We start from the raw sequence: 25,461 nt of genomic DNA on the forward strand, positions 1-25,461 counted from the left end.
ACTATCGTATCCGTCTAGTCGACCGGAATTCGTATAGTTTGGAACCCTTGAATATTTATTTTCAGAGAAAGCACACAAAATTGATCCTTGCTCTATTCTCGCGCAACGCTCAGGCAGCAAACTGTCTGTATGGTTGTAGATAGTAGAATCCCGAAAACAGGATCATTTGGAAAGTAAGACCGTTTTAAACGATAGTCAGTTGAACTCTTCTCCTTTCCGTACAATTTCCCGGGTATCCGATATTATACTTGTTTCAATCGGTTTTTTTTTTAAATCATACTATATCACTCGGTTTCTAAAGAGGGGGGTGTGATGTCTTGGCCCCCATCACGATACGATATTGCCCGGAAACTTCAAGACCTCAACACAGAGAGAAACTATAAGAATATCAACCATCCCTTACCATCTCTTCGCCTGCCGATCCTGCCGAACCTGTAATAGAAGGTCGTAATCTTAATGAAAGATCAATCCATTGATAAGAAAGATAAAGATTTTTTTTTGTTTAATTCATTAATTGTATGCAGACCGTAGTCTATGACAATATCACACTAAGAAAGATAAACGAGATCTGTGGGCAAAGGCCACACCATCTCTCTTGGCACTACCACTTTAGTGACGTAGGCAGCATCCTCGACAGACGAAGGGATAATCTGCCCCATTCTTCTCTATATTGCAATTGAATACCCTTCGATGTAGTTACATATTATTTCTTGTTCTCATGCTATATGTATCTAGATCCCCGCATCCGAAAAAATAAAAAAAATAAACAAATAAACAAAGTACAAGCTCCGGGAGGTTTCAAACCCCCATCTCCATAGCAAACATCCTACTGATACCCAGGCTGGCGCATTATTCAACTACATGACATTGTATGCTACCAGAACAACTATTGACAGACTAGGCGCTAGAGTGGATGGTAAGGTACCTTACCTACCAGACACTATCGATTAGATTGATAAGAAAGATCTTGAGTGAAATCTGGAGTAAAGGCTATTCACTCTCTTAGCACCAACACACTTTAGACAGACAGCTCTTTTCAACAAAGTATCGTCAATTCCCATGGAACACATCTCTCCAATTAACCCCCCATCCTCCGGCCTTGGAACTGCTTGGTAGCTCAGACCAACTCAAGTCACAATACAGCAATACATGTAGTTACTACGTACTTCTATCCCGTACCTACAAATTGATTCCCCTACTATATTTTGATTGAATAGACGAGACACAAACTCCATACGATAGCTACATATATATAGGATGAGGTTATACCGCAACTCCTCGACCCACTTCCCCAGTACCGCTACTACACCCACATCCAACGATACCGAAAGCGGCAGAATACTAAACAGTAACGTGGCCAACCGCAACAATTTACACGAATGAACTATCAATCAATCAATCAATCAATCCACTGCAATAATTCCCCATAATGAATTATCAATCAATCATCATTCCCCATAAACATATCCAGGGCTAGGTTTTCCACCCCAAAAAGCAATTCACACCCCTAACCCTTCCCTATTCGCCCGCTTAGTAGCCGCCGTTATGCCGAAGCCGTACAGTGCATCTCCATCATGCACACGCACTCCATGCTGCAACCTGATCCCAAAAACGTTATCCGCAAACGCCGAACATGATGCACATATATTTCTTTTGCCCTGAGGTCTTTTATCGCACATCTCCGATGTCATTTTGTGGTGTCGGTTATCGTGGGTGTTTATCGCACGGGAAATGTGGAAAATAAAATATGGAGAGCGGTAGGGTCATAGGGGATCACTCGCGGAATTGGAGAATGCGATACCCCACGAGCAGGAAGCCTCAAGTGTCGTTTGATGGATTGCATATCCCTAGGTTACGCTAAGAACATCGCAAACATGAGAACATCGATGCCCTCGCGTTAAATTGGAGGATCAAGTGAAAAAAAAAAAGAAGGAACAAATTAACGAAATAGAGTACAAGAATGAATGCTGCCTCAAATCGAGCAAAGTAACACCACCCAACCGAAACACCCCACCCCGCCTAGCAAACTGCCCCCAGGTGTACGTACAACGAAAAAAGATAAAGAGCCGTCCCATAAGATTTTATACCACTATGCAGATGTCCCATTCTGAGCAGCCTTCATTTTCTCCAGCTGTCCATAGTTCCGTTTGATGGCATCCATAAGGTATTTGTGCGCTGTCATTGCGGGATACTTTCCTAATGGTCCCTGAATCTCCACATTCTTGTTTGCCTGATTGAAGTACGCAAGGCTGTACCTCGACCGCTGATTCTCCCCCACACTAGGACACCTCACTCTGTGAAACAAACTCTTGAATCTATCATCACTCCATGCCATCAACATATCCCCGATGTTGCAGACGATTTCTCCCGTCTTTGCTTTCACCGGTGTCCACTGATCCCCCATGCCGAAGCTCGTGTGTGCTTCTCTGCCAGGGCATATCTCTAATCCGTCCTCGCCCGTGCGCTGATACAGCATAGTCAGGCAGTCATAATCCGTATGTGCCCCTGCACGCCAGTAGCTAGGGGGGAACTGGGTCCCAGTGATGTCATGATAGTGCAGGAGGCGCAGTGTGGACTGTGCGTCGTCTACATTCATAACATGGGCTTTCGAGAAAAAGTCCTCGGGGAAGCCAAGAGCGAGGGCGAAGCAAGAGAGAATCTGCATACCGAGGTTGTGGGATTTGACCATGAATTCGGAGATCTTGGGGTGAAATTCATCTGGGAGGGCCGGGTGAGAGGGCCATAGACCTGAGTGACGACGATGGTATTGGAGCGATAGGGACTCTTTCTGATCGGGGAGACCAGTAGAAGGGCGAATTTGTGATTTGCTTTCCCAGCCAGCATTTTCGGTACGGATGAATGGAGTTTCGGCTTTGATTGACTCTGGGAGAGAAAAGAAGGATTGCCTTTTAGAGGATTAGTGATAGAAGTTATTGAGGCTGATAGTAAAACTTACGTTATATCGAAAACCTCTTCGATTTCAGAAACAGAGGGCGAAGCTTGGTTTACAAGTATGAAGAAACCGCTATTTTCGGCAGCCTCGATAATTTGGGTTTGAATGATTGACTTTCGAGCCTCGTAGTCATGAAGTGAGATACGGGGGATGGTTCGTGATTTTGCAGCTGGTGTTTGAGGCTGGATCTTTTGTTCGTATGGTACCGTCATGGTTGATACTGTAGAGTCTTTGTTCATGAACGGTTTATAGCTATAGACCTTGTTTTATATCCCGAAGCTGTTTCCCTTCCTCCTTATCACTCGTTGTTGAGAAGTAAGTCCAGAAACCAGGAAATAATGGCACCTATTAAATAATCACCAACCCCCATGGGTCCACCAAGACAAAAGCAAGAACGGTCTTCTGATCATCATTTCCCACATCGACGATAGGACATGCCCGCCGAAGGATGAATGAATTGTGTGGGTCAAGGATAGTCAGTCCTTGGCCGCATATCATCGGGTCGGGGATTAACCAGCCACATCTGCCTTCCAAGAAATCATAAAATGCTTTTTCGGCGCGCAATCAAGGTCGTATCACTCCGATGCTGTCTCATCTGAAGCCGTCCGGTGAGCCAAGTTGTGTTCTCCGTCCAGAAGATGCACGTTCACCTTCAATGGACTATTCTAGAGTTCTAGACTACACATAAAACCGTCCTCCCTGAGGACTCGGACATCTTGGAACTTTAATAAACATACTCACCTCTGTATCCAGGCCACTGCACAAGCCCTAAAAAGGAAACTTGGCGCAAATAAACAAGCCTTCAGCCCTTCAGCCTCGGCCAGGCAAGTGCAAAAGTGTTGGAGATCGGCGGCAACATTGGGAAAGATAAGAAAAAGAAAAATAGAGGCTTCTCTGACGGGCATATCCGAGAGTAATGGTGCCATACTACGTATCGATTCCATGTGCGAGGTGATTCATAGTATGGAATGTGGCCGAGTTACCGGCCAAATGCGAAAATCGGCCTTTGATATGCTCACGGAACAGTAGCACCCGAAGCTTCAATATCAGAAATCACTAATCCACCTTCGCTTACATACATGTACTTACATAGTAAGTGCCCTCCTCTTCAAGCTCAAAACTAGCTCTAGTGATCATGCCCAGTGGTTATATTAGAGAATTCCCTATTGTTCGGGTCAGGTCATGGCAGTTATATGTTTATGCGCTCAAGTGGGTCAGTGTAACAGCCGGTCCGAGTCCCCGGGATGAAAGTTGGGGGGTTAAGATTATCGAGAGCTCCCGGTTCTGTGGAATAGAACCCTGGGTTTCTTATCCTTATATTGGATGAAAACAGGAAACTGGAAGTTTGGATCCAAGTGAGTGGTTTAGCTCGTGCTAACGCTGGACCGTAATTTGTATGGTGTTAAGAGAGGTAAGGTAGAGTCCAGTCACAGGATGGCTTGATATACATAGCAAGTGGGTTGGTGTTTCTGTATCCTCCAAAGTGTGATTCTCCTCGGTCCTCCCAAAGGTGTTCTTTCACACATAGTATGTGTTGCTTGAGATATTTCCTGAAGGTGTCCTTTGATAGTAGTGTGCCAGGTCATAAGGTGCAGACTGAATAGAAACGAACAGCCAAGGTGATTGACTGAATCCACGCTGCATTCATGATATCCACTTCGGGGTTCTGGAGGTAGTAGTGCACATGTAGTACAGCATGACACGGCAAGTCTACTCGAGCACCACCGTTGGTACTACATACCAAGATAACCCTAATCATTACCCCGGTCCACCACAAACCACCTCACAAACACAATCGACACTTCTTGAACAACAAGATCATTATCCAGACATGTAGGCATCATCACTCCGTTGTTCTTTCCGCAACGCCCACGATGCTGCTGGATAAACCCCCGTGCAGCAGATCGAGCTATGCACACATAATGCAATTCCATGCCATCGGCATTCCCGAGGCCCGACTCCCCGACTCTCCGACTTCTCTCAATTGCACGCAACCTTAACCTTACTCCTCCACATATCCACAATGATCTTATCTGTGCCACCCCCTCGTTGCTTCTTGGCAACCCGTGGCCTGCATTGTGCAGGACGACGATGTGGGTTTTAGTAATGGGAATCTAAGATTGGATTGGGCTTCTGAAGATCGAGGGACCTTAGCGATGGACGTTGGGTGGTGGTCCAATGAGGTTATTGCTATATTTGAAAGTTGCACAAGCAGTGTATTATTATTCTACACTTCTACCTGGCATTGGTTTACGAAAGCAGGTAATCTAGATTAACCATTGGCCAATTACATCAGTCCACTAATCTATCCAACGAGACAACTACACTACACGGTCAAAACACCACCTACAAAGCACATCTAATCACAGAATATTGTAATTCAGCTTCGCATTTCGCCGAAGAACACCCTGTCGGCCTCAAAATCCTGTGCACGTTTTTGTTCCCAGTTGGTCCATGCAACTGGCCAATATTACCGGAGCTCCATCACGGACAAGCCCGAAGGTACACAAGGTCCCCCTAGTGCACCTACGGCACCGACTGGCGAAATCCGAAAACCACCAGCATACAAGCCTTTACATACAAAAAATGTGTACCTGGATTAGAGGCCATCAGTTCGGTATAGGCCACAATGTACCGAACGGCATTTCTCCTCCGCGTTATGAAACAAGATAGCAATTGATACATATCCAGGGTCCATAACGTTACTTACTGTCTACAATCTCAGCGGAGTACGGCCACACATGTACAGGCCGACATTTTAATTCCCAATATTAACAATTGTCTTACAAACATCCCTACTATCTTTCCTTAAACCTGCTATAAAAAACAATTTTTATGTCTTGTTTGACTATCCACCTGCAAGACAAATTATGTGCGCGCACTCAACCGTTGAACAGGATAAAGTTCCATACCGGATGTCTCCGTCCAAACCTTGATATCAATCCCATCCCTACTGTTTCTCTCTCACCTCGAGACACATAGAGCCAGCTCGAGACCAGCCCGGACAAGACCGAGCGCACCCCAACGGTCTCGGCCAAACGGCCAACCACCCGAACCCTCCCTGGTGGGATAGTAAACAATAATGCCACCACTCAATCACAGATCACAGACTACAGCCTAAGATAGAGTAGAGACACAACTTCCAGCAGACCAGCGGGAAAAAAACGGCCCTGGTCTAGAGTAATGAGAATACAAACGGTTGGGATGAAACCATTACAATTACAATTACTATTACTATTACACCGGGGTCTGATCGTACTGTGTGGGTTAGGGTTATATATCTACATGTAGTTTGGCAATAATTGCTTCTTTACCATACTTATGATTCAATTGAGGACACCTGTACTGTAGGTACTCTGGCCAAAGGACTTTCTGGTCGGTCTTTAATCTTTCACATGGTGAGCCTGCTCTACTCTACTGTAGTGTTTTTTTTTTTTTTTCTTCTTCAAAGTCCACTTAGACGCCACCACATCTCGAGTTCTACTAAGAAAAAGTAAAAACACCACTCCCTCAACACGCTCGCTTAGGCGTGAACCAATCACCGCCAATATCTACTGTATGCTTTTCTTTCAACTATCCACTCTCCTTTCCGCTCTGCTCTACCGATAGTACTCGACCAATGCGAACGCGGAGCGCCGGATAAATTGTCACATTGAGATGCGATGAGGGTAATGCAGGGTCCTCATTACAGGTCGAGTTCTAAAGTGGGAGATGGGGGGGGATCTTTTAAGTAATGGAAATAGAGAGATCTAAATAGGGGGGGTGTTGTGTCGGTTTGGTGTTCTTGGCGGGTTGGTTCTAGATGGCCGTGTGTGCGGTTTTGTTACGGGGGAGGGAAAGGTCGAGTGATGGCTTGTGCAGTAACTACAACTACACTAGCGCGGGTCCATTCTCGAGACAGAACCAGAATCAGAACCGAGGTGCTTGGTGGGCAATAATTAATTAGCTAGCTATAGGATTGCAACTGTGCAATGACTGGCCGCCGGTATTTCCCTATCAACAAACAAGTCCTTCAAAGCCCTCCAACCCGCTCTCTAAAAGCGCGAATACGGCAACCTACACAAATCACCACCATTAGCACTCTCGCCCACACTCCCCCCTCCCCCCAGAATCAAAATCAAAGAAACTCACCACTTCCCACGCAGCGTAATAACCGCCCAATCCACGCCCTTGTCATCCGTCTCCTTCTCCACCTTCGTCGAGAACGCAATGGCACTCATGATGCCATCCCCAAACTTCTCGTTCAGCACCGCCTTGTACGCCTGCCCGTACGTCTGCACAATCTCATACAGGCGGTAGATCAACGGCTCTCTCGCTGTTCACCCCCCCAATACCTCATCAAGTCAGCACTCATCCCATAACCCCAACTCACCCCTTCCCCACAATCCCCAACCCCGAAAAATACCCGGGAAAGATAAATACATACGCGGCATCTCCACGGTGCTCCCCCTAAACGGACACCCGCCCAGCTCCGCCTGCAGCACGCTCTCATACAACCCGAGCGCCTTCGACAGCTTGCGGATATCGTCCTCGTCGGCGCGCGCCTGGCCGTAGAAGATTGCGGCAACCGCAACCTCGTCGCGGCCCAGGATCTGGCCGAGGTCGGCGAAGGTCAGCTGCGACTCCTTCTTCTTGGCGAAGAGGAGGCTGCTGGCGGTGGGGGTGTTGGGGGGCAGTTTCTATGGTGGTGTTAGCTGGATACTCTGGGGGAGAGGGGAAGGGGGGAGAGGGGAAGGGGGGAGGGGGGAGGGGGGAGGGGGGAGGGGGGAGGGGACGGACGTCGAATGACATTGTGGATGGTAAGTTGTAGGGGTGGAGTGGTGAAGATGATTCTGATGGAGGTAGCAGTGAGTCTATTGAGGAATTGATTTGATATCGAGACAGAGAGAGAGAGAGAGAGAGAGAGCTTTATGTTCTCTATGCACCCTCCAGTCCTCGCGGAACCAGCAGGTGGGGGTTTTGTTCCGCGGGGCACGGTCGGGATCTGGAATCTGGATAACGTCATCGGGGCGGATCCCCCGGACTTTGCTTTTTCTTGGCTCCCCGGGAGGGGCTAACCTGTTTCTGGTGGCGGGGAAGGTGCGGATGCGGTTTCTTTCTTTCTTTGTTGGCGGTGCAGACAACGGGCACCACAGAGGTGCGATGGGGGACGACGATCACTGGCCCTACGGAAGCCTGGATAGGAAGGAAGCTACATGTAGATAGGTATTTACAAAGGTGCTCAGCACCCACAGAAACAAACAAACTCAGAGCCTTCATGCACAGATCCTCTCTAGAAACTGCCACAAAGCTATATTGACTGGTATACAAAAAGTGAAATTTTCCCTATTTCCGTGCCCATGCTAGGATATCACACTTAGAAGCTAACCCCCATCCCATCCCATCCCATCCTATATTTCATAAGACATCTAAAAAAATCGCTATACTCCAAAACCTGACCTAACCCAGCTCAAGTATAAAGCGTCTCTGTCAAAGCATTCACTACTCATCCGTCTCATTAGCATCCACCCCAAACAAAAAAATTAGCAAGAAGTGGAATACTCACGTCCCAGCCCCTCCTTCGCAATATCCTCTTCCACCAAAAAGTCCAAAGGCATCTCCACAAGGTGTCCTTTAACCTTACTCAGCAGCTCCTTAAGCTCCCACACGCCCTGCTCGCCAGGCGAAAACTCGGACTTCACCACATGGCCATACTCGATCATCGCCCTCGGCTTGACAGCCTCCGGCTTCGGCTGTCCGGCCGCGGCCGCCTTCGCGGCACGCTCCTTCGTCTCCGCCTCGGCGCGTAGCTTTTCCTCCGCAGTTGGCACAAAGTACTTTGAGTAGAACTCATTGTATTGGGACCAGTTCCTGACGCGGTCGTTGGGTACTGCGTGGAATGCCTTGCTGAAGACCTCGGTGTTGGTCCTTGCCGTGGTATTCCAGAGGTTCCAGAAGAGATCGCCTAGCGGGTCAACTACGAGGCTGTCTTCGTACGAGTTAAAGTCGTAGCAGTTGGTTATGATATGGGGCACACCGTACCCGTCGTACCCGTCCCGTTCGGTGAAGATGGGATCCATGTTCCTGTTGTAGTCGCTCATCTCCTGCGCGGGGAGGAGGCCGAGGTGCTTCCTGAAGATCTGGCGGCGTAGTGTGGCGGCAAATTGTTTGGCTTGGTACTCCTCCCCGTTCATGTAGGACCACAGCACGGTGGGGTCATTAATGACGATTGCGATCTCCGAGTCGTGGTCGCCGAGCTGGCTGCGGTCGTTCAGGTTGGCTGAACCGCAGATGACGGTGCTGTCGTCGGCGATGAGGAGTTTCGAGTGCACGTATAGCTCCTCGGAGACAAAGGCGTCCATTTCCCGGTTTGGATCGCCCTCCCAGGGGACGGTGCGGATGTCGCCGCCATTGAGCATTGAGCATCGTGAGACGCTGTCCCATTCGCTGCTGCCGCCTGGCGCCTTTTGCTGGTACCGGGGGTAAGCGTCAGGCTGCGGGTTTCCGTAGCCATGGGTACCTTGGCCGTGGCCGCCGCCAAACCTTTCGTCGTATGCTGCGGCAGCAGCCTCGTAGGGTACGCCGGACGCTTGCTCGACTTGCTCCATCGTGCCGGAGGCATTGATTCTATCGTAGTTGCGCAGGTTGTAGAAGCGGATGTACTCCATCGGATCAACGCCTTCCTTTGCGATCTGCTCCATGATTGAGAGTTTGTTGTCTCTGCATATGGACCGGTATTGGAACTCCATGATAGCCCTAGTACCCAAGCTTCCCTCGTCCTGGAGATCGCCTGCAAACGCAGGGACGGCTGGCATAACCACGACGACCCTGAACTTCTTTCTGTCCTCTACGGCCCTGCGGATACGTTCGACGATTGCAAAGCCAATCTTGTTGATGATGGGGCTCTGCCGGTCGTCTGTCGCCGTGATGAAGAACTGATTTTCGATGTAGATAAAGTGCTCGGCCGCAAGAATAACATCAATGTAGGCTTGGGCAATGGAGTGCTCCGTCACGGGAAGGCCATGAGACCATTTACTGGCCGAACGGACAATCTGGCACTGGACCCCGACAAGGTCCGCGTGCTTACCGAGGCTTTCTTCTTTCTGTTCCTTCTTGGTGATCTCGTCGAGGGGGATGAGGGAGAATCTCTTGTCGTTTCGTATCTTGTACTTCTCGGTGTAGATGTAATTCCAGCGCTCGATGAAATGGCGCTGCAGATCGATCACTGTCGGACCCGTGAAGCATAGTGCGACATCGGACCATCCCATTCGGGAGGATTCGGTGCGCGATACTTTGTTCTGGTCCCATTTCTCAACAGTGTGGAAATCCATCAACCTATCACCCGTTCAGTAAAAATATCCATCCAAGTCTTAGATAAAATTGTCACCTAGCGTTATTGTAATCCTGTCCAATAAAAAGGACTTCGTTAATATTCCCTGGGTGGGCATCGGCGATGGGATGGTTATTCGTGTCCCATCTTCCGAAGCACAAATCCAGACCACCCATGAAGGCGATCTCCCCATCAACCAAACACAGCTTCTCGTGGTGCGCCCAGTAAAGCACGACACCGTTGCTCATACCATAGAGCCCTTTGAGCCCATCGCCGATTGAGTAGCTCCCGCCCGAAATCTTCTTCCAGATATCCTGCTGGACTGTCGGCCTATCTGGAAGATGGTCGGGATGCCTAAACACAGCAATATTTTCATGTAGGTCCTCAAGGTGGTGCTTGGTGTGTGATGAGTTCACTGTGACAAAACCAGAGGCGTCAGAGGGGTACAGGAGCGGGTATTTGGCCTCAAGCTTTTCAAGACCATGAAATGCAAGGGGCAGAGCGATATCTGAAGCCAGCGAAGATAGGAAGGAGAGCGGTTTGGAGGAGGTGGGGGTGTGTTTTGAGATGAGAGATGAAATGTATGGGGAGAGGACGGGTTTAAGTGACTTACGGGTCAAAGCCTGGGTAACCTCCTTGTATACAATGATATTGACCTTGACGCCACGTCTAGCGGCCCGGCAAAGCATTCTGTCGAGACGGTATCGGTCATCGGGTCCTCGAGGCCTTCGAAGATAAATCTCAGGACTCAACCACCCTATCCCAAAAGATTAGCTAGCCCCTCGCAAAGACAAGGAGATAACCGCATACAATCCAGGATCCAGATGCTTTTCTGAGCGTTTTCTAGAGCTATACTGACAGCATACATGTAATCCTTCCCGTCAACATACCACTTGACGGAATTACGACCCCTTTCACGTGCAAAGGAATTAAATCTTTTATTAGTAATCTGTGATGGTGCTCCACTTTCGCCGGAGGCTCCTAATGATGCAGTCGGCTTATCCTGGTGAGATGCCACGTTAGGTATCGTAGGGTTATGAGTTGTGTTCACTGGAAAAAATGTCCTAGCATATCCATGCAGTGCCGAGTTCAAGCCGGTTGTAAAGGTATTTAACGCAGACGGTTTTGCTGGGTCGGCCGACGCCCCCAATGAAATCTTTGCAGGACCTGTCCCGCTAGGAGGGTTCTCCTGTTGTTGTTGCTGTGCAATATTGGGTTGCGGATTGGGTTGCGGCTTCTGAGCATGTGCACCAAAACCGGCAGCCATGCCTGACAGGCCCGCTAAGGGTATGGGTGGTGCGTTTTGGGGGGTAGCTGCGGTATGATGAGTTGAAGATGGCCCACCGTATGAAGGTGAAGCATTGTAGGCAGACTGTGTATTGTAGGTGGAAGAGGGCGCATTGTACGTAGACTGTGCGTTATAAGTGGAAGACGGCGCATTGTAGACCGGAGCTGGCGCATTATATGCGGAAGACGGCGCATTGTAGGCAGAAGATGGCGCGTTGTAACTCGAGGAACCGTAACCTGAGCTAGGAGGCTGCGGTGGTGGATAGAATCCGTGGCTGCCATGTGTCGGGGGAGCTGGTGAGTGATAGCCGGGAGTACCAGGAGGTGGACCCGGCGGCGCTTGGTATCCTGCGTAAGGCCCTTGGGCTGGTGAGGATTGATTATACCCTACATAAGACGCCGGTTGCTCCTGCGGGCGGAATTCATAGCTAGGCTGCTCTTGCGGATGATACCCGTGGCCATAATTTTGCGGTGGAGGTGGGCCAGGTGGCCCCGAAGGCGGGAACCCTCCATAAGCTCCGTACCCCGCCTGCGGCGGAGGTGGTGACGGACCTGGCTGATAAGTGCTTCCGCTATACGCACCCCCTCCACCATAAGCATTCTGCTGATAAGAGGGCTGATACTGAACCGGGGGAGGCGACGTCGGCTGGTACACATACGCGCCTTGTCCGCTTCCATATCCAGCACTCGGAGGGGATGGGGTTTGGTACGTTTGCGGCTGACTTCCATACGCCGGCTGGTCTCCGTAGCTCGAATGGCCGTATGCCTGCTGCATATTCGGCCTCTCGCCGTAACCATGGCTTTCCTGGTGCATGCCGTAGCCGCCGTGCTCGCTGGGAAATCTGCGCGACTCCTCATACTGGTGTTCACGGCGCTCCTCGCCATAACCACTTGACCTATCTTCTTCTTGAACATATTCGTGTCGCCGATGTTCATCTTCACGGCGCCCATAACTACTGGGGTCGCCGCCGCTGTAGCCCTCCTTCTCCCGGCGCTTTTTCTCTTTCTTTTCTTTTTCGTGTCTCTCTTTATCTTCTTTTTCGCGCTTCTTACGCTCGTCACCAGAGTCTCCTTTCTTTTCTTTCTTTTCTTTGTATTTTTTCCCCGAGTAGTGGGAGTAGTCCTCCTCGTCTTCAGAGTTTACCCTGTAGCGAGCGTCGTAACTACTGGCACTTGGGGATCTGCGGTGAGAGCTCGGACTGTAGTTGTCGTGTCTCCCCATGATTGGCAATTGCCTTGTGGGACCAGTTCAACGGAGAGGGTGTGGGGGATATGCGGTTACTAGCAGTTGTCGAGATTAGAGTGGTCTAGAGAGATTGGGTATGGGTAGGGTATATATTTAATGCAAAACGGGAAGATGGGGAAATGTGAGATGGGAAATGGGAGATGAGAGATGAGAGATGGGGATGATGGGGATGATGGGGATGATGGGGATGATGGGGATGATGATGATGATGATCAGAGACTAGAGAGGATAGATGGGAATCTCACGAGGGAGGGAACCACAGCTCTTTTGGAGTAGTGGGGGGATCAGTGAGAGAGAGGATAGAATGACGGGAGGGGGGGTGGATATAACATACCTATCACCAAGTCAAGTCTACACACAAATGACGTTACCGCCACTGCCAGTGCTGCTGGGAGAGGGCGCCGGGGGAGAGTGGGAGAGAGAGAGGGAGTGAGCAGAGAGCATTGGCATGGCATGGCATGGCATTGAGTACAGTGTGTGTTCTTTCTTTCAGCTCCTGCAAACGCCATCTCTTTCTCTCTCGTCTCCCTCTCAGCTCCCGGAAATAGAGCAATATCTCGGAAACAGTACAACCGATGCAGCACCAAGCATACAGTCTGAGAGAGGCACAGAGCCATCCAGGTACAGTAGGGTAGACTCGCAGAGCATACTCTACAATACACCAGGCGATCTAGAGGATCAATCTCATCTCATCATCTCATCACACAGATTCCTGGGTGTGACAAGCAGTCTGAATGTGTATGTAGATATACCTCTACCCAAGATACCGAAATCCGATGTCACACATCCCATCCCGACGTTTCAATTTTTTGTTTTTTCCTTGTTCCCAGGATGACGTTTCGATCCCCCGCAGGCTGGCGAGAGATGTTCGTGCCACCCCAACCAGGCAAAAGAGAAAACAGTTGACAACAGGCATAAATCCCCAGGGACTTTGGCTGTGCAGCATGCTCGAGTACGTAAGCCATTCCGCTCGAATCGTGCTCTGGATGCGAAAGAAGAAAGACCTCTAGACTTGCAAACAAGCACATCTAGTACTGTCTGAACGAACAGAACGGATAGAACAGAAACAGAGAGCGGGCTGGATAAGGCTGTTGCTACTTATCTGTCTTTGCTGTCGCGGTTGTCACACGATACGTGTTCCCTGTACAGTCCCCGCCTGTTCTTCGTTCTCCTCAGTCCTCTTGCAGCATATTCCGATCTAGGTCGGATTAGTATTTACTACATGTACTCAATTCCTCTCTGTCTGTACTCTACTACAGAACTCCCTTTAACAGTATTGGAGTTAAATCTCCTAGTGCGCCTAGGAATCATCTCAGTTTGCCACTCTGCAAGCTTAAGCTCCAGATGCCCGACGAGATCGTTGCGCATTCCTGGATCATGGAGCAGATAAGCGAGTTGTTGTGCGCACTTAATCCACACTCCTGCACAGACAGGTGATTGACTAGAGTATGTAGGCACATGTGGGTATGGAGACCAACCACCACCACCAGAACTGAGGTCCTGCGCCAAGTATCAGCTAGAGTACTGCGCATAAATAAGAATAAGACAGGTCCCAAGAATTAGAAGAGCAGCGGTGATAGGCACGCGACGCCATCTCAACGCTCGAAACGAAGAACGGAACGATTTGTTTCGATACACACATGACCTGATTGACAGGAAACAAGGACAACCTGAACCTTGTATGTGGCTCTGTCGCACGTAAACCCTAACCCTTTACTGGCAACTGGGATTCGTGGTCTTGAAGGAAAACATACATGTATCTTAATGCCGTACATGAACTTCCTCAATTTCTCATCAAGACACGAGCTAGAAAGCTATGGGACCATCAAGCTTTTTTCGTCTCGGCCCCTTGACCTCATACTTATAACCAAACTACCACTATGATGCGGAATATTAATACCAACCTCTTCATTCTACTACGAATTGCGTATAGTAGCGCATCTACAATGATCGAGGTCAAAAGAAGCGATAGACCAGACAGCTCTTATGGCTAAAATCTTAAAGGCACAATTGAGTCATTGCTACACGTATCTACATACTCTCCTCCAGACGCGATTAAAATATCGTAGTGTACCAGGAGAAAATACCGGAGTACATACAGGCGAAACCCCTCTTGGAGCTGGCTGCCGACAAAAGTCCTCACGCATGGGACTTATATAATTCTATGAATCCCATATAGGTGTTTTCGTCCCTCTCCGCATTAGCGAAAGTCCAAAATGCGACTGATAATATTCCCGAGTGATAATACATGACGGCAACCCCACACACACACACATCCGTCAATGTTAACCCCCACACCGTCTTTCTTCAACTCTAAATACTATCCGTCACATACCTGCAACCCTGGATGCAGAAATGCTTAACCAACCCCCAACCCCCGCCCAGCGGATATTTTCGGCCCCACCCGCACGGCGATCGGCCCTCTCGACAGCTGCCGTGTAACCCATCACGCCCTAATCCAGAACCTCTATTCCAAACAAGGCTGTATCTCTCGACCGCTGGCTATATGTATATGTGCTGCTGCGGCAAAGCATATGGAATAGGGATAGCGCTGGAGTTGTCATCGGGCGGTTTTGATGACGGCGGGCACTGAGGTTTGGGGAGGCCTGATTACTCTGATAAGGTAATGTGTGGGTGGTGGGAATGATCGAATAGGCACTTTCACATATGGACTAGGCGAATATCCCCCGGTTTTGGCTGGTGGCTGGGTGGCGGGGAATGGGGAGAACCTAGTTCAATTGCAAGAGTGTAGAAGCCGGTTATGCTATAGGCCCTTTTTGCGTTAATGCTCGAGTGAGGGTGGTGCTTGAGTGGTCCGGAAAGGATATATCTATTGTGAAAAGCACACCCATAATGAAAGCACACCCATAACGAGAGCCACATCTATCAATAACCCCCACTCTCTCAAATACCTGAGGTAGAAGACATGGGTATTTCCCCGTGGCCAGCGAGGGTCTAAAGGATAATAGCTAGCAGCCATATCAAGTTCCTGTATAAATACCACCATAAAGCCCTGAATTGAACAAAATACTAGTGTTTCTTCTATCATACCCTGCGTCTCCAGAAACTCGCGAAAATGGGCTACGCTTCTGTCGTGTTGATTGCCGTGCTGGTGTATCGGCTTGGGCTGTATCTATACCGCTATACGCTGCACCCACTGGCGAAGTTCCCGGGACCACGGCTGGCGGCGGTGTCGTCGCTTTATCAGATCTATTATGATGTGGGGATTTCTGAAGTGTTTATTGCTGTGGTATCTACTAATGTACTGTGTGCTCAAGATTATTAAAGATGGTCAACTTACATACCATCTCCAAGACCTCCATAAGAAATACGGTAAGGATACTACAATAATAATAACACTCTTCTTCCAAATATCTTCAAGCTAGCTACTAACCTTCTACAGGCCCCATAGTCCGCATCAGCCACAACGAAATCCACCTCTCCCCTCCCAGCGCCTACCACGAAGTCCCTCCCCTCCTCCTCCCCTCCCCATAACCCACCCACTAACACCCCCTCATAGATCTACCGCCTCAACACGCCCCTCACCAAGTACCACGGCTTCTACCAGCTCTTCAACCTCTCCAACTCCTCCTTCGGCACCGTCTCGAACGCCGAGCACCGCTGCAAACGGTCAGTGCTCAACCAATCTTTCTCGCGGCGCACAATCTTTGATCTGGAGCCGCTGGTGCAGAGCAAGGTCGATAGGCTGGTACAGAGACTGGAGGGGGAGTATGCAGATACCGGAAGAGAGGTGTGCGTGCATAATGCGTATCAGGCGGTGACGATTGATACGGTATCAGATTTTTCGTTTGGGATTAGTTATGGGTAAGTAGCTTCTAGTTTTGGTAGTGGGAGAACTGAGGTATGGGTGTTAAGATAAGGGTTTATTCTATGGTAGACGGTTCTATACTCTCCATATAAACAATCTTTATTTTCAGCATCCCTCCTCTTGCTACTAAGTAAGTCAATATATGAAGAGACAATACTGAACATCCAATAGCGTCCTCAACAACGCCGACTTCCGTTCCCGCGCCATGGAAGCCTTCGACAAGCAACAAGAAGTCTTCCTCGTCTTCAAGCACTTCCCCCTCCTCGCCCGCCTCGCCGGCAACATGCCCTTCTGGCTCGCAAACCTGCTGATGCCCGACGGCGCCGGCTTCCTCGAAATGGAGCAAGACTGCCGCCACCAGATCCAGCACCTCCTCTCACCCACCGCCGACACCGCTCCAACAAAGGCCGGGCATACAACGATCTTCAACCGTCTGCTAGAGGCATACCCGGAACCGGACGAGAAGACGATCGACTATCTTGCGAAGGAGGGTGTGACGGTCGTGAGTGCGGGCACGCATACGACAAGGCATGCGCTCTGCGTAGGGACTGTGTATGCGCTGCAGAAGCCGGAGGTTGGAGAGCGGCTGCTGAGGGAGCTAAGGGAGGTGATGCCGGCTGTGAGGGATGTTGCGTCGTTGAAGGAGTTGGAGAGCTTGCCGTATCTGGTGAGATGCTAGATATCGGATAAACCTAGGCATTGAGCTAATACGTTGTAGACGGCGTTTATCAAGGAGTCCCTGAGGATGTCCTACGGTGTGATAGGCCCCCTGCCGCGAGTAGTGCCAGCGGAGGGCGCGACTATTGCAGGCGCATTCTTCCCCGGTGGTGTAGGTTCCCCTAGCTAATTAGGTATCTACTCATGTCACGAGTGCTGATGTAGTATGTATACAGACCGTAGTAATGATGGACTCCTACGTCGTCCACCACAACGAAGACCTCTTCTCCTCCAGCCACGAATTCGACCCCACGCGCTGGCTCGTCCCCAAGGCCAAAGAGCTCGATAAGTACCTCGTCAGCTTCTCCGCCGGGTCACGACAATGCCTCGGGATGAAGTAAGCCACTCCTTTCCCTTCCCAGAGTTGATTATGGATGTGCTGACAGTGAGAAGCTTGGCGTGGGCAGAGCTGTATATGGTGTTTGCGAGGGTGTTTAGGATGTTTGAGATGGAACTGTATGAGCACGAAGGAGAGGGGATAAAGATCGTGGAGCATTGGTTACCCACTGTGAGGGGCGAGAAGGTCAGGTGTACGTTGAAGGTTAGGGAAGTGTAGTGTGAGTGTTTTGGGTGAGTGGAGTAGAGGGATGCTTGGTAGTTGGTATATATAGTGCACATATTTGAGTGTAGTTATTGGTTTAACTGTTAGGTGGAGTTTTCGTAATTTGATTATTGAATTGAATCATAAGTTATCACTCGGATCTATAACTCGGGGATTTTGATTGATTGATTGATTGATTGATTGATTACTTCATTAACTGCATGCAACCCGGAGGTTATGACAATATCTGACAAACCCAGAAACGCGTCAAAGAAATAAAATAAAGAAAATAAACTGAAATGTGTAACGGAATATTGCTACCTTTTGACCCATCCTCTACTTTCCCTAATGCAATTTGTCCCCTTTTCCTTTTCTCGGCCCGTTTATTCCTCCCTTAGGTTGCCCCACACCATTTCCAGCTCCCCCGGTCTAACTTTGGTAGCTAAACCCACAGGTCGTTCGAGTAAGGGAGTGATTTAAACTAGGAGTCCCTAGGCCTGTACTTCGGAATGTATTGCCATATTTTCGCTCGGGAGAAAGTCCAGCTATTACATATCAATTCGTATCACGCGCACGATCATTAATTCCGAAACCCCAGGTGATTATTTTTGAGTTGTATAAATTAAGACAAACCATTAGACATCTCATTGTTTTAAATGTGAACCCAAAACAAGAACCCTCCTAGCCAAGCCCGGCTTCCAAATCCAAACTTTTAATAAACAAATAGAAAGAAGCCCCGAGAGGGTAAAAAAAGTAAGTTTAAATCATCCATCTTCACTTTAATCTGCTTTAGTCGGGGATTCAGTCAACGGTAGCTCTTTCTTGTACCCAGCGCCAGCACTTCCGGTCTTTTCGTCCGGCAGAATTGCATTCAGCGAGCACCCTACAAATGCAACAATGACATATCCAGTCGATATAATCAAGCCAAGACCCTCATAAAAACTATGCAATGCTTTGCTCTCGGTCTCTGGTATCAGGAAGATGATCCAGTTGGGCACGATCAAATCAGAAAAGCCAAGCGTCAGTGCTGCAGTGGCAATGAACCTATTTCGACGGGTCCAGCGAACTGTGGAGAGGATTCTGATGCCGGAAACTATCACTGAAGTGAAGAGGAAAGTGGTCATGCCGCCAATGACAGAGGCCGGGAGTACCGTTATTGCCGCGCCGAATTTGGAGCAGACACCGGCGAGGAACAGGAAGAAACAGGCTGCATATCCAGCACGACGAGAAGCGCAGCCACTTAGTGCTATCACACCCTACAGAAGAAAAAGGAATATACGTTAACAAATGTAATATGCTACGTTGATTTGGGGAGAAGTAGGCCGACTCACATTGTTTTGTGCAAAGCAAACGGTTGGTGTGCTAGTGGCTAGTCCAGCAAGGACGCTCCATAGCGCATCTGCTGTGAGTCCGCCTTGGATTCTCACATCCAAATCGGGGTTTCCCTCCGTCTCGACATCAATTCCAGAAACCTCAGCTGTTGCCATAATGTCGCCAAGACAGCTTATGGAAGTAGTGATACAGCAGGCTATCAATGGGAGTACCAGTGACCCATCAATTCCAAGCTTGAATGTATGCGTCCACATGAATGTCACTGAAGGTGCTTTATTGATTGGAGCACTGTCTATAAACCCTGTCGCTGCGGCAATAACCGCACCCACGAGCAGGCCGCAGGCAACGGAGCAATTGCGAATGAGGGGGGCACCGAAGAGCTCGACAATGAGAATGGTGATGTAGACGGAAAAGCCAAGGCCAATAAACGAGGGTGATCCCCAAAGCCGAGGTTGGGGTGCAGCTAGTGTAAGAAGTGGGTTAGGTTTGGACTCAAAATCATGGGAAATCACTTGCAACCTACCAATGTTTGGACAAAGTTCGAAAAATCCACTTTCAGGCCTGTTCATACACGGCCCGCTCCCACCTGCCCAGCTTTTAGTACCACTGGCCACTAGACCAGAGCCAATGCATATCATCACCATCCCTACAACAAGATTTGGGCACATCTTCATTAGAACCCTTGGTTTTACCAAGCTAATTGCGATTTGGAAACACATGACGACTGATATCGTGCCGATAAGCCTCCCATAAGCGTCGGGGCACGGTAATCTTCGTCCATCTTGTCCTATATCACAATATCCTGATGCATACTGTTGCGCAAAGTATGCTTGCGCAATTGGTACAACAGAGAAGGCTTCACCAACGACACACATCATGCCTGTGCCTAGCCAAAAACCAGTATTGAAGATTTTAAACCGAAATATTTGGAATGCTGAGAAAATTCCCGAAAGGATTAAGGCGGTGGACACCAGGTACCCCACCGTTCCTGTGTCCAGGTTTACCCCTGATGCGCCAACAAGAATGATTGGTGGTGTAACGACTATATCAATTATTAGTCACTATGTATATGATAAAAGTGGGAGGGTTTCATAGAAACAAGAGTTTGGTAACATACTGCCACCCATCATTGCCAGAGAGTGCTGCATTCCAAGGAGAATTGTTAATAGCAGCGGTATCCGATCATTAATTCCATAAAATGGCTGTACTCGATCCTTGTACTTCCAGTTAAACGGCGGTATGTCTGGCGTGAGAAGCCATACGTAACTGTGTTCATGGATTAAGCTTTCGTTCTAGAATAGGCTACGACAAAAATGAACTACTCAATACTGACTCATATCCCCCAATCAATCCTTCTTTTGTTGTGCAAAGAAACAAAATTTCCGCCTTGGCCCTTTGGAACCAACTACCTTCTGAATGTGGATTTGATAATGTCGGATCGTATGATTCGATTGCTGATGAGCCAGCAGTCTTTTCATCTGGCTTGGTATCAAGTGCAATAGCGTTGGAGACTGATGTTGACATTTGAAGTTTCTGACTGCTCCCTACTAGCTGTGTTCTGTCTGTATGTCAACGCGTGGAAAGTCGCCCCCCTTCTTCAACCGGGATATATCGATAGCATCAGAGAGCAAAGGAGCGCCAATCCAGATATATATCCTCCATTTTAAGGTAGCTGGAAAACTAGATCACGATGGGAAATCTGAAACGGGGGTGACGAATACAGTTGAGGCAAGGGAAGGGAAGAGGGGAAAGGTTCTTGCTCGATCTGCTCTGCACGACCATGTCGCTTATCAGATTTAATATGATTAGTTCGCAAGGCGTATACGCACCTACTGACTGACAAGCTCCCCAGATTAGGCATAGATCGCGAACAGATGTATGGATGGAATTGATGGATCAATTGATGGACAACCATTGCTAGGTACATGTATCTCGCTGGGGATTCTGAAACCGAATGAGGAATCAGAGTAGAACCCCCACGAGATTTGTTCTAGCCAACAGTGTCACAACATTACAATCCCACGCAGCCCATCCAGTCCGCGATAATCTCTATAATACGAGTACATCTACTCAGAAACAATATCTGACATTATGGAGGAGCTTCAGTACATAGAGTATCGGTACACTATAGCATCCTGGGGTGGAAAATTAAACCCGCAAGCTAAATTTACACAGGTATATCTAATCAACCAGACGATTAATTTTAGCGTGCCCCTGTGCACCTGGCTTATTTCAATTCTAGACTAGCATCCCTTCTCTTCCGTCCTTCCTTCAACATCCCAAACTACCGGCTCACGTCACACATCAGACACCAATCCGTTAAGAGGCGGTTGTCTCAAAACTACTGGTTCGTGTTATAATAACTGTTGTCTACTAAAGGATGTGGGTAATCAACCCCACAAGCTCTATGTGCAGGTACACAACTCCACTAACTATGTAATCATACTAGTTTCCTGATGTTTTCAAAATGGACTGCTATTGCATGTTATACAAAATAGCGGACTTGGCGCCTTTTTTGTATGGCATCCGATATCGATAGCAGTAAGTACATGAGATAAATCAAAGAACTACATAGCTGATACTCCGTCCAGGTAGATAAGCGGACTTTGCGCGGCCGTGCGCAGAAAATCTTCTTCGTTTATAGATGCCTCCAACAATCCCACGATAGACATGGATCGAATGCAAGGGCGGAAGAGTTATTAGCGCCATAAGCCGCCGCCTCCCGACGGAAATCTGAAGAGCACTTCAAGAAGCAATTATTATGAGCTCCCAATAATTCTCGTGGAACCACCAGGTGCATGCACTCGTACGCAGTTTAGGGTATTAACTTATCTTCGGTTCAGTACTGGTGAATGTTGTTGCTGGTTTAATTGCTTTGATATTAACCGATATGAATGCATACGTACGAGTCACTAAATGATAACTAATAACTCATATTCCTAACTTTATCTAGGCAATTTGACGTCTTTCAATGTAAGACATAATAAGCTTCTTTGTCATCCAGGATTTGAATCACGGGAACCTGCACGGGGTATTGGCGGATACTGGGTATTGGCGAATTGCAGGTAAATGTTGGCTTGGCTGTCTCTTTTTTGCCCAGTCCGCCATCACCCAGTATCCGCCAATACCCCGTGAACGACAGTACCCGGTTTTGTGTCGTACCCACATATCCAGGAAAGGTAAATCGGCCTTGGACCTCAGAACGGGGTGTACCACGTTTGGGGTGATTTTCAACCCAGCTCTGTTTATTTTTTTTCCTTAGACTTGGGAGCTGTTTCAGATCTCGGCCTCTCCTGAGAACGCCGGTAGGGGCGAACCAATCCGGATTGGCTGGGCGCCCAAAAAAGAAACCGAGGGATAGCCGGTTAACTTTGTTACATACGCACAAGTGCAAGGTTGCGGTGAGTTGATGGGGAAAGCTTTGGTTCCGTCGATGCAACATGGAAAGTGGGCCTCATCAACAGGAAACGGGAAAAAATAACATCATGGGATCCGACTGCTAAGAACAACACGCAGGTCCGAAAGAAGTGAGGAAAAGGACTTTCACAGTAAGAGATCTTTTGGCCGGCCCGCGGGGGTCATCAAATTACAAAGGCCCACAACAGGCAAGGAACTCTACCTCTTAGGGGGCAACGTACTTATGTAGTTATGCACAGGTAAGATCCCCTATGTACACCCACAGGAAAAAAGTGACGAAACAACGAGTGAACACAAACGCGGTTAAACAACAACCATGACTTTTGAAGGGAGGCCGTACAAGGCGTCAAATATACCTTAGAGGCCGCACTATATACGCTCTCTTTCATTTTATAGTTCAAGTACCTCTCGTCACCGGGGTTGGTGTTAAATGCAGGCGTTGTTTCCTCACCTTTTTCCAGTGGGTGTACTACCTAACGCCTTTGAGATTAAAACACTAATTTGTTCGAGTGATAGGGTATGACTCCAAGTGAGCTGCCAGGGTTTCGTAATTCTAATCAATACTCACGATCGCAGTCCTCCCCCCAATCACGTGGACTTGGATACAATCGAAATTTTAGTCATTGTTAGGAACATCAGCAGCTTGGCCTTGCGCGTGGCCCATGAATGGTTCATTCCATAATCAAAACCCCCACACATTGAACCCGTGATTTGGATTATCTACCGTTGAAGTGGTAGCATTGGCACTGATCTTGAAGGGATATTACTAGCTCCCTTCAACCAAGGTAAGAGATATTTGACTGGTCCGGACGTGTCTCCTTCTTCTCCGATTGGTTGAGATGGAGCGAAAGGGTTTTTATGCTGCGAGAAAAAAAGGAAAGAAAGTAAGGTGGTTTCTCAGAAAAAGCATCCTAAATCTGATCATTAGAGTAGTTATCTCCACCTCTTTTCTCGGCCGGGAGCAGAATTATGACGTGTTGATACACTACCTACCCTATGAGTCTATATTTCAAAGTAATAAACTGTTAGCTGATGGGATTCTTTAAGTGGCTCTTTGATCTGCAGTGCACGGACCGAACCAAATCCTGGGGAAGTAAACGACGGCTCGCAATAAGCCCTTCTCCGCCTGATTAGTGCAGACTAGATGGACACCATGATAAAGTGTACTAATGTACGAGTTACATGCCATGTATCCATCCACGGTGCATGGAAATATGCATGTACAAGATATAGTAGTACTTAGCTGGAGTAAGGAAGCAAAACTACACATGTGATGTCTATTAGATATCAGGACTTACGAGAATAAGTTTCCGCCACCACTTTTTGTTGCAACCGCATTTTCACGTACAAATTTGGCGGAAACTTATTCTCACCGCACGTACAACCCAAACATAATGTTATGGCGTCTAAAACCGAGTAGTTCGTGAAGGGAAATCTTTAAAAATACTTGATTGGTCGGGGTTGCGAGCGTTCGGGATGCCGCTTGGAGGTCATTTCATGGTAGTGTAAGATAGGGAAGGAATACCTACCTGTGAGCCTCTCTATCATAATAACTTGTGGCTTCATGAGGAGAAGACCCGAAAATTTTAGACCTGGTTGTTACCACGGTGAAGATCGTTATTGTGCCTTATACAACAATCGTACCTGATAGTAAATGAATGATACGGTTTCGAGTAGTGAAGCACTTGATATGAAAGGTTTGTTTCCAGATGATAATTTTTTGATTTATTGGTCTAGGGTAAGTAGAAAACACTCGGAATCGCGCCTATTCACCTGATTGATTGTATAAGATTGGTCCTGCTACACGCAAATCGCGGGGAAGTAGATTATTTACAAAGTACCTACTCTCCTCTAGAGTACCACGGGTGTATCTGCATAAACCCCTCGTCGATAACACCAAGAATCCCTACCTATTAAACGAGTAATGAGGCGCATAACTACGTACATATACGTGTGGTTATGATATGATTTTGCGGTAAATATCCGCTGACAATAAGGGCAGCTGAAACTGGGCGCGCATAATTGGGGAGCAGTACGCAGTGTCTCATTTCTTTCTTTTGGTGAGTGAATTACAAAGACACTACCAAGATATAGGATAACTGCCTTTATCGGGACTAACGTGGATCGTGAAGGCGTTCAGTGGTCAAATACGAGTGTCTTAAACCTCTATCTCACACCTGGATCTCTTTCTTCCCGGGAAGATATGTCTTGATGCTGAAGCCTATGAAGCTACTGTGTGTCTTAAACCTGCTACAATGTTTACGATCATATCTTCAACACTCATATTTTTCAACCTCGAATGGGGTTAATCCTACGGCTATTGTAGATACATGAACACGGCGTAGGCGTTCGCTAGAGATTGCTATCACTATTGGAAGAAACAAAAGTGGGGGCATATCTGGTAACGCTGAATTCCGGAGTCATTTTTCATCATGATGTTTTTACAAACTTTTTCCCCAGCTTAGGGAAGGTGTGACAGACACATCGTCTTTTAAAATGTCCCATGCCACCCTTCCATCTAGGGCCTTTGAAGCGATAATTTAGATTTGAGCTGGGTACTGTACTGGTCCGCCCACTGAAAGTTCGCCAAACGTTCCATGGGCATCTACCTAATTGAACATGCATTTGAACATTGGGCGAGAGGTTTGTATTGCGATTACTTGCTGCAGTAGCCTTTTAGTTACCAACTAAAGGCTAGACAGGCTCATATCACATCTCATATTTGAAGCAGGTAGAAAGCCAGGATACGCCATTGAATTCCATCCAACGTATATGTATGGCTAACTCTCTGCTCCTGTCAATGGTACGTAGAATATCTCTGATCTAGGCG

General features: G+C 48.1%; 6 protein-coding genes across 6 annotated transcripts; 2 read left to right on the forward strand and 4 right to left on the reverse strand.

The window, feature by feature from the left end:
• Positions 1–2,089: 2,089 nt before the first annotated feature.
• Positions 2,090–3,165, reverse strand: H6S33_008602 (uncharacterized protein; the record flags this gene model as incomplete). Its single annotated transcript, XM_044840071.1, has 2 exons — positions 2,090–2,906; positions 2,957–3,165. 2 exons carry the CDS (start codon positions 3,163–3,165, stop codon positions 2,090–2,092), a joined length of 1,026 nt encoding a protein of 341 aa, XP_044687716.1.
• A 3,822-nt stretch (positions 3,166–6,987) lies between these two features.
• Positions 6,988–7,744, reverse strand: H6S33_008603 (uncharacterized protein; the record flags this gene model as incomplete). Its single annotated transcript, XM_044840072.1, has 4 exons — positions 6,988–7,009; positions 7,085–7,268; positions 7,380–7,632; positions 7,733–7,744. 4 exons carry the CDS (start codon positions 7,742–7,744, stop codon positions 6,988–6,990), a joined length of 471 nt encoding a protein of 156 aa, XP_044687717.1.
• Positions 7,745–8,402: 658 nt separating this feature from the next.
• Positions 8,403–12,771, reverse strand: H6S33_008604 (uncharacterized protein; the record flags this gene model as incomplete). Its single annotated transcript, XM_044840074.1, has 5 exons — positions 8,403–8,434; positions 8,499–10,267; positions 10,320–11,019; positions 11,073–12,121; positions 12,260–12,771. The coding sequence occupies 5 exons, from the start codon at positions 12,769–12,771 to the stop codon at positions 8,403–8,405; spliced, it is 4,062 nt and encodes a 1,353-aa protein (XP_044687718.1).
• Positions 12,772–13,626: 855 nt separating this feature from the next.
• Positions 13,627–14,358, forward strand: H6S33_008605 (uncharacterized protein; the record flags this gene model as incomplete). The annotated part of the gene is made up of 5 exons (XM_044840075.1): positions 13,627–13,661; positions 13,722–13,751; positions 13,945–14,019; positions 14,091–14,195; positions 14,250–14,358. 5 exons carry the CDS (start codon positions 13,627–13,629, stop codon positions 14,356–14,358), a joined length of 354 nt encoding a protein of 117 aa, XP_044687719.1.
• Positions 14,359–15,871: 1,513 nt separating this feature from the next.
• Positions 15,872–17,897, forward strand: H6S33_008606 (uncharacterized protein; the record flags this gene model as incomplete). The annotated part of the gene is made up of 8 exons (XM_044840076.1): positions 15,872–16,015; positions 16,074–16,128; positions 16,199–16,260; positions 16,316–16,620; positions 16,796–17,291; positions 17,343–17,453; positions 17,518–17,678; positions 17,735–17,897. 8 exons carry the CDS (start codon positions 15,872–15,874, stop codon positions 17,895–17,897), a joined length of 1,497 nt encoding a protein of 498 aa, XP_044687720.1.
• A 764-nt stretch (positions 17,898–18,661) lies between these two features.
• Positions 18,662–20,738, reverse strand: H6S33_008607 (uncharacterized protein; the record flags this gene model as incomplete). The annotated part of the gene is made up of 5 exons (XM_044840077.1): positions 18,662–19,138; positions 19,214–19,677; positions 19,738–20,256; positions 20,332–20,480; positions 20,548–20,738. 5 exons carry the CDS (start codon positions 20,736–20,738, stop codon positions 18,662–18,664), a joined length of 1,800 nt encoding a protein of 599 aa, XP_044687721.1.
• Between the last annotated feature and the right edge of the window lie 4,723 nt (positions 20,739–25,461).

Source organism: Morchella sextelata (genome assembly GCF_020137385.1).
Source record: "Morchella sextelata strain SCLS chromosome Unknown scls_27, whole genome shotgun sequence".
Classification (NCBI taxonomy): domain Eukaryota; kingdom Fungi; phylum Ascomycota; class Pezizomycetes; order Pezizales; family Morchellaceae; genus Morchella; species Morchella sextelata.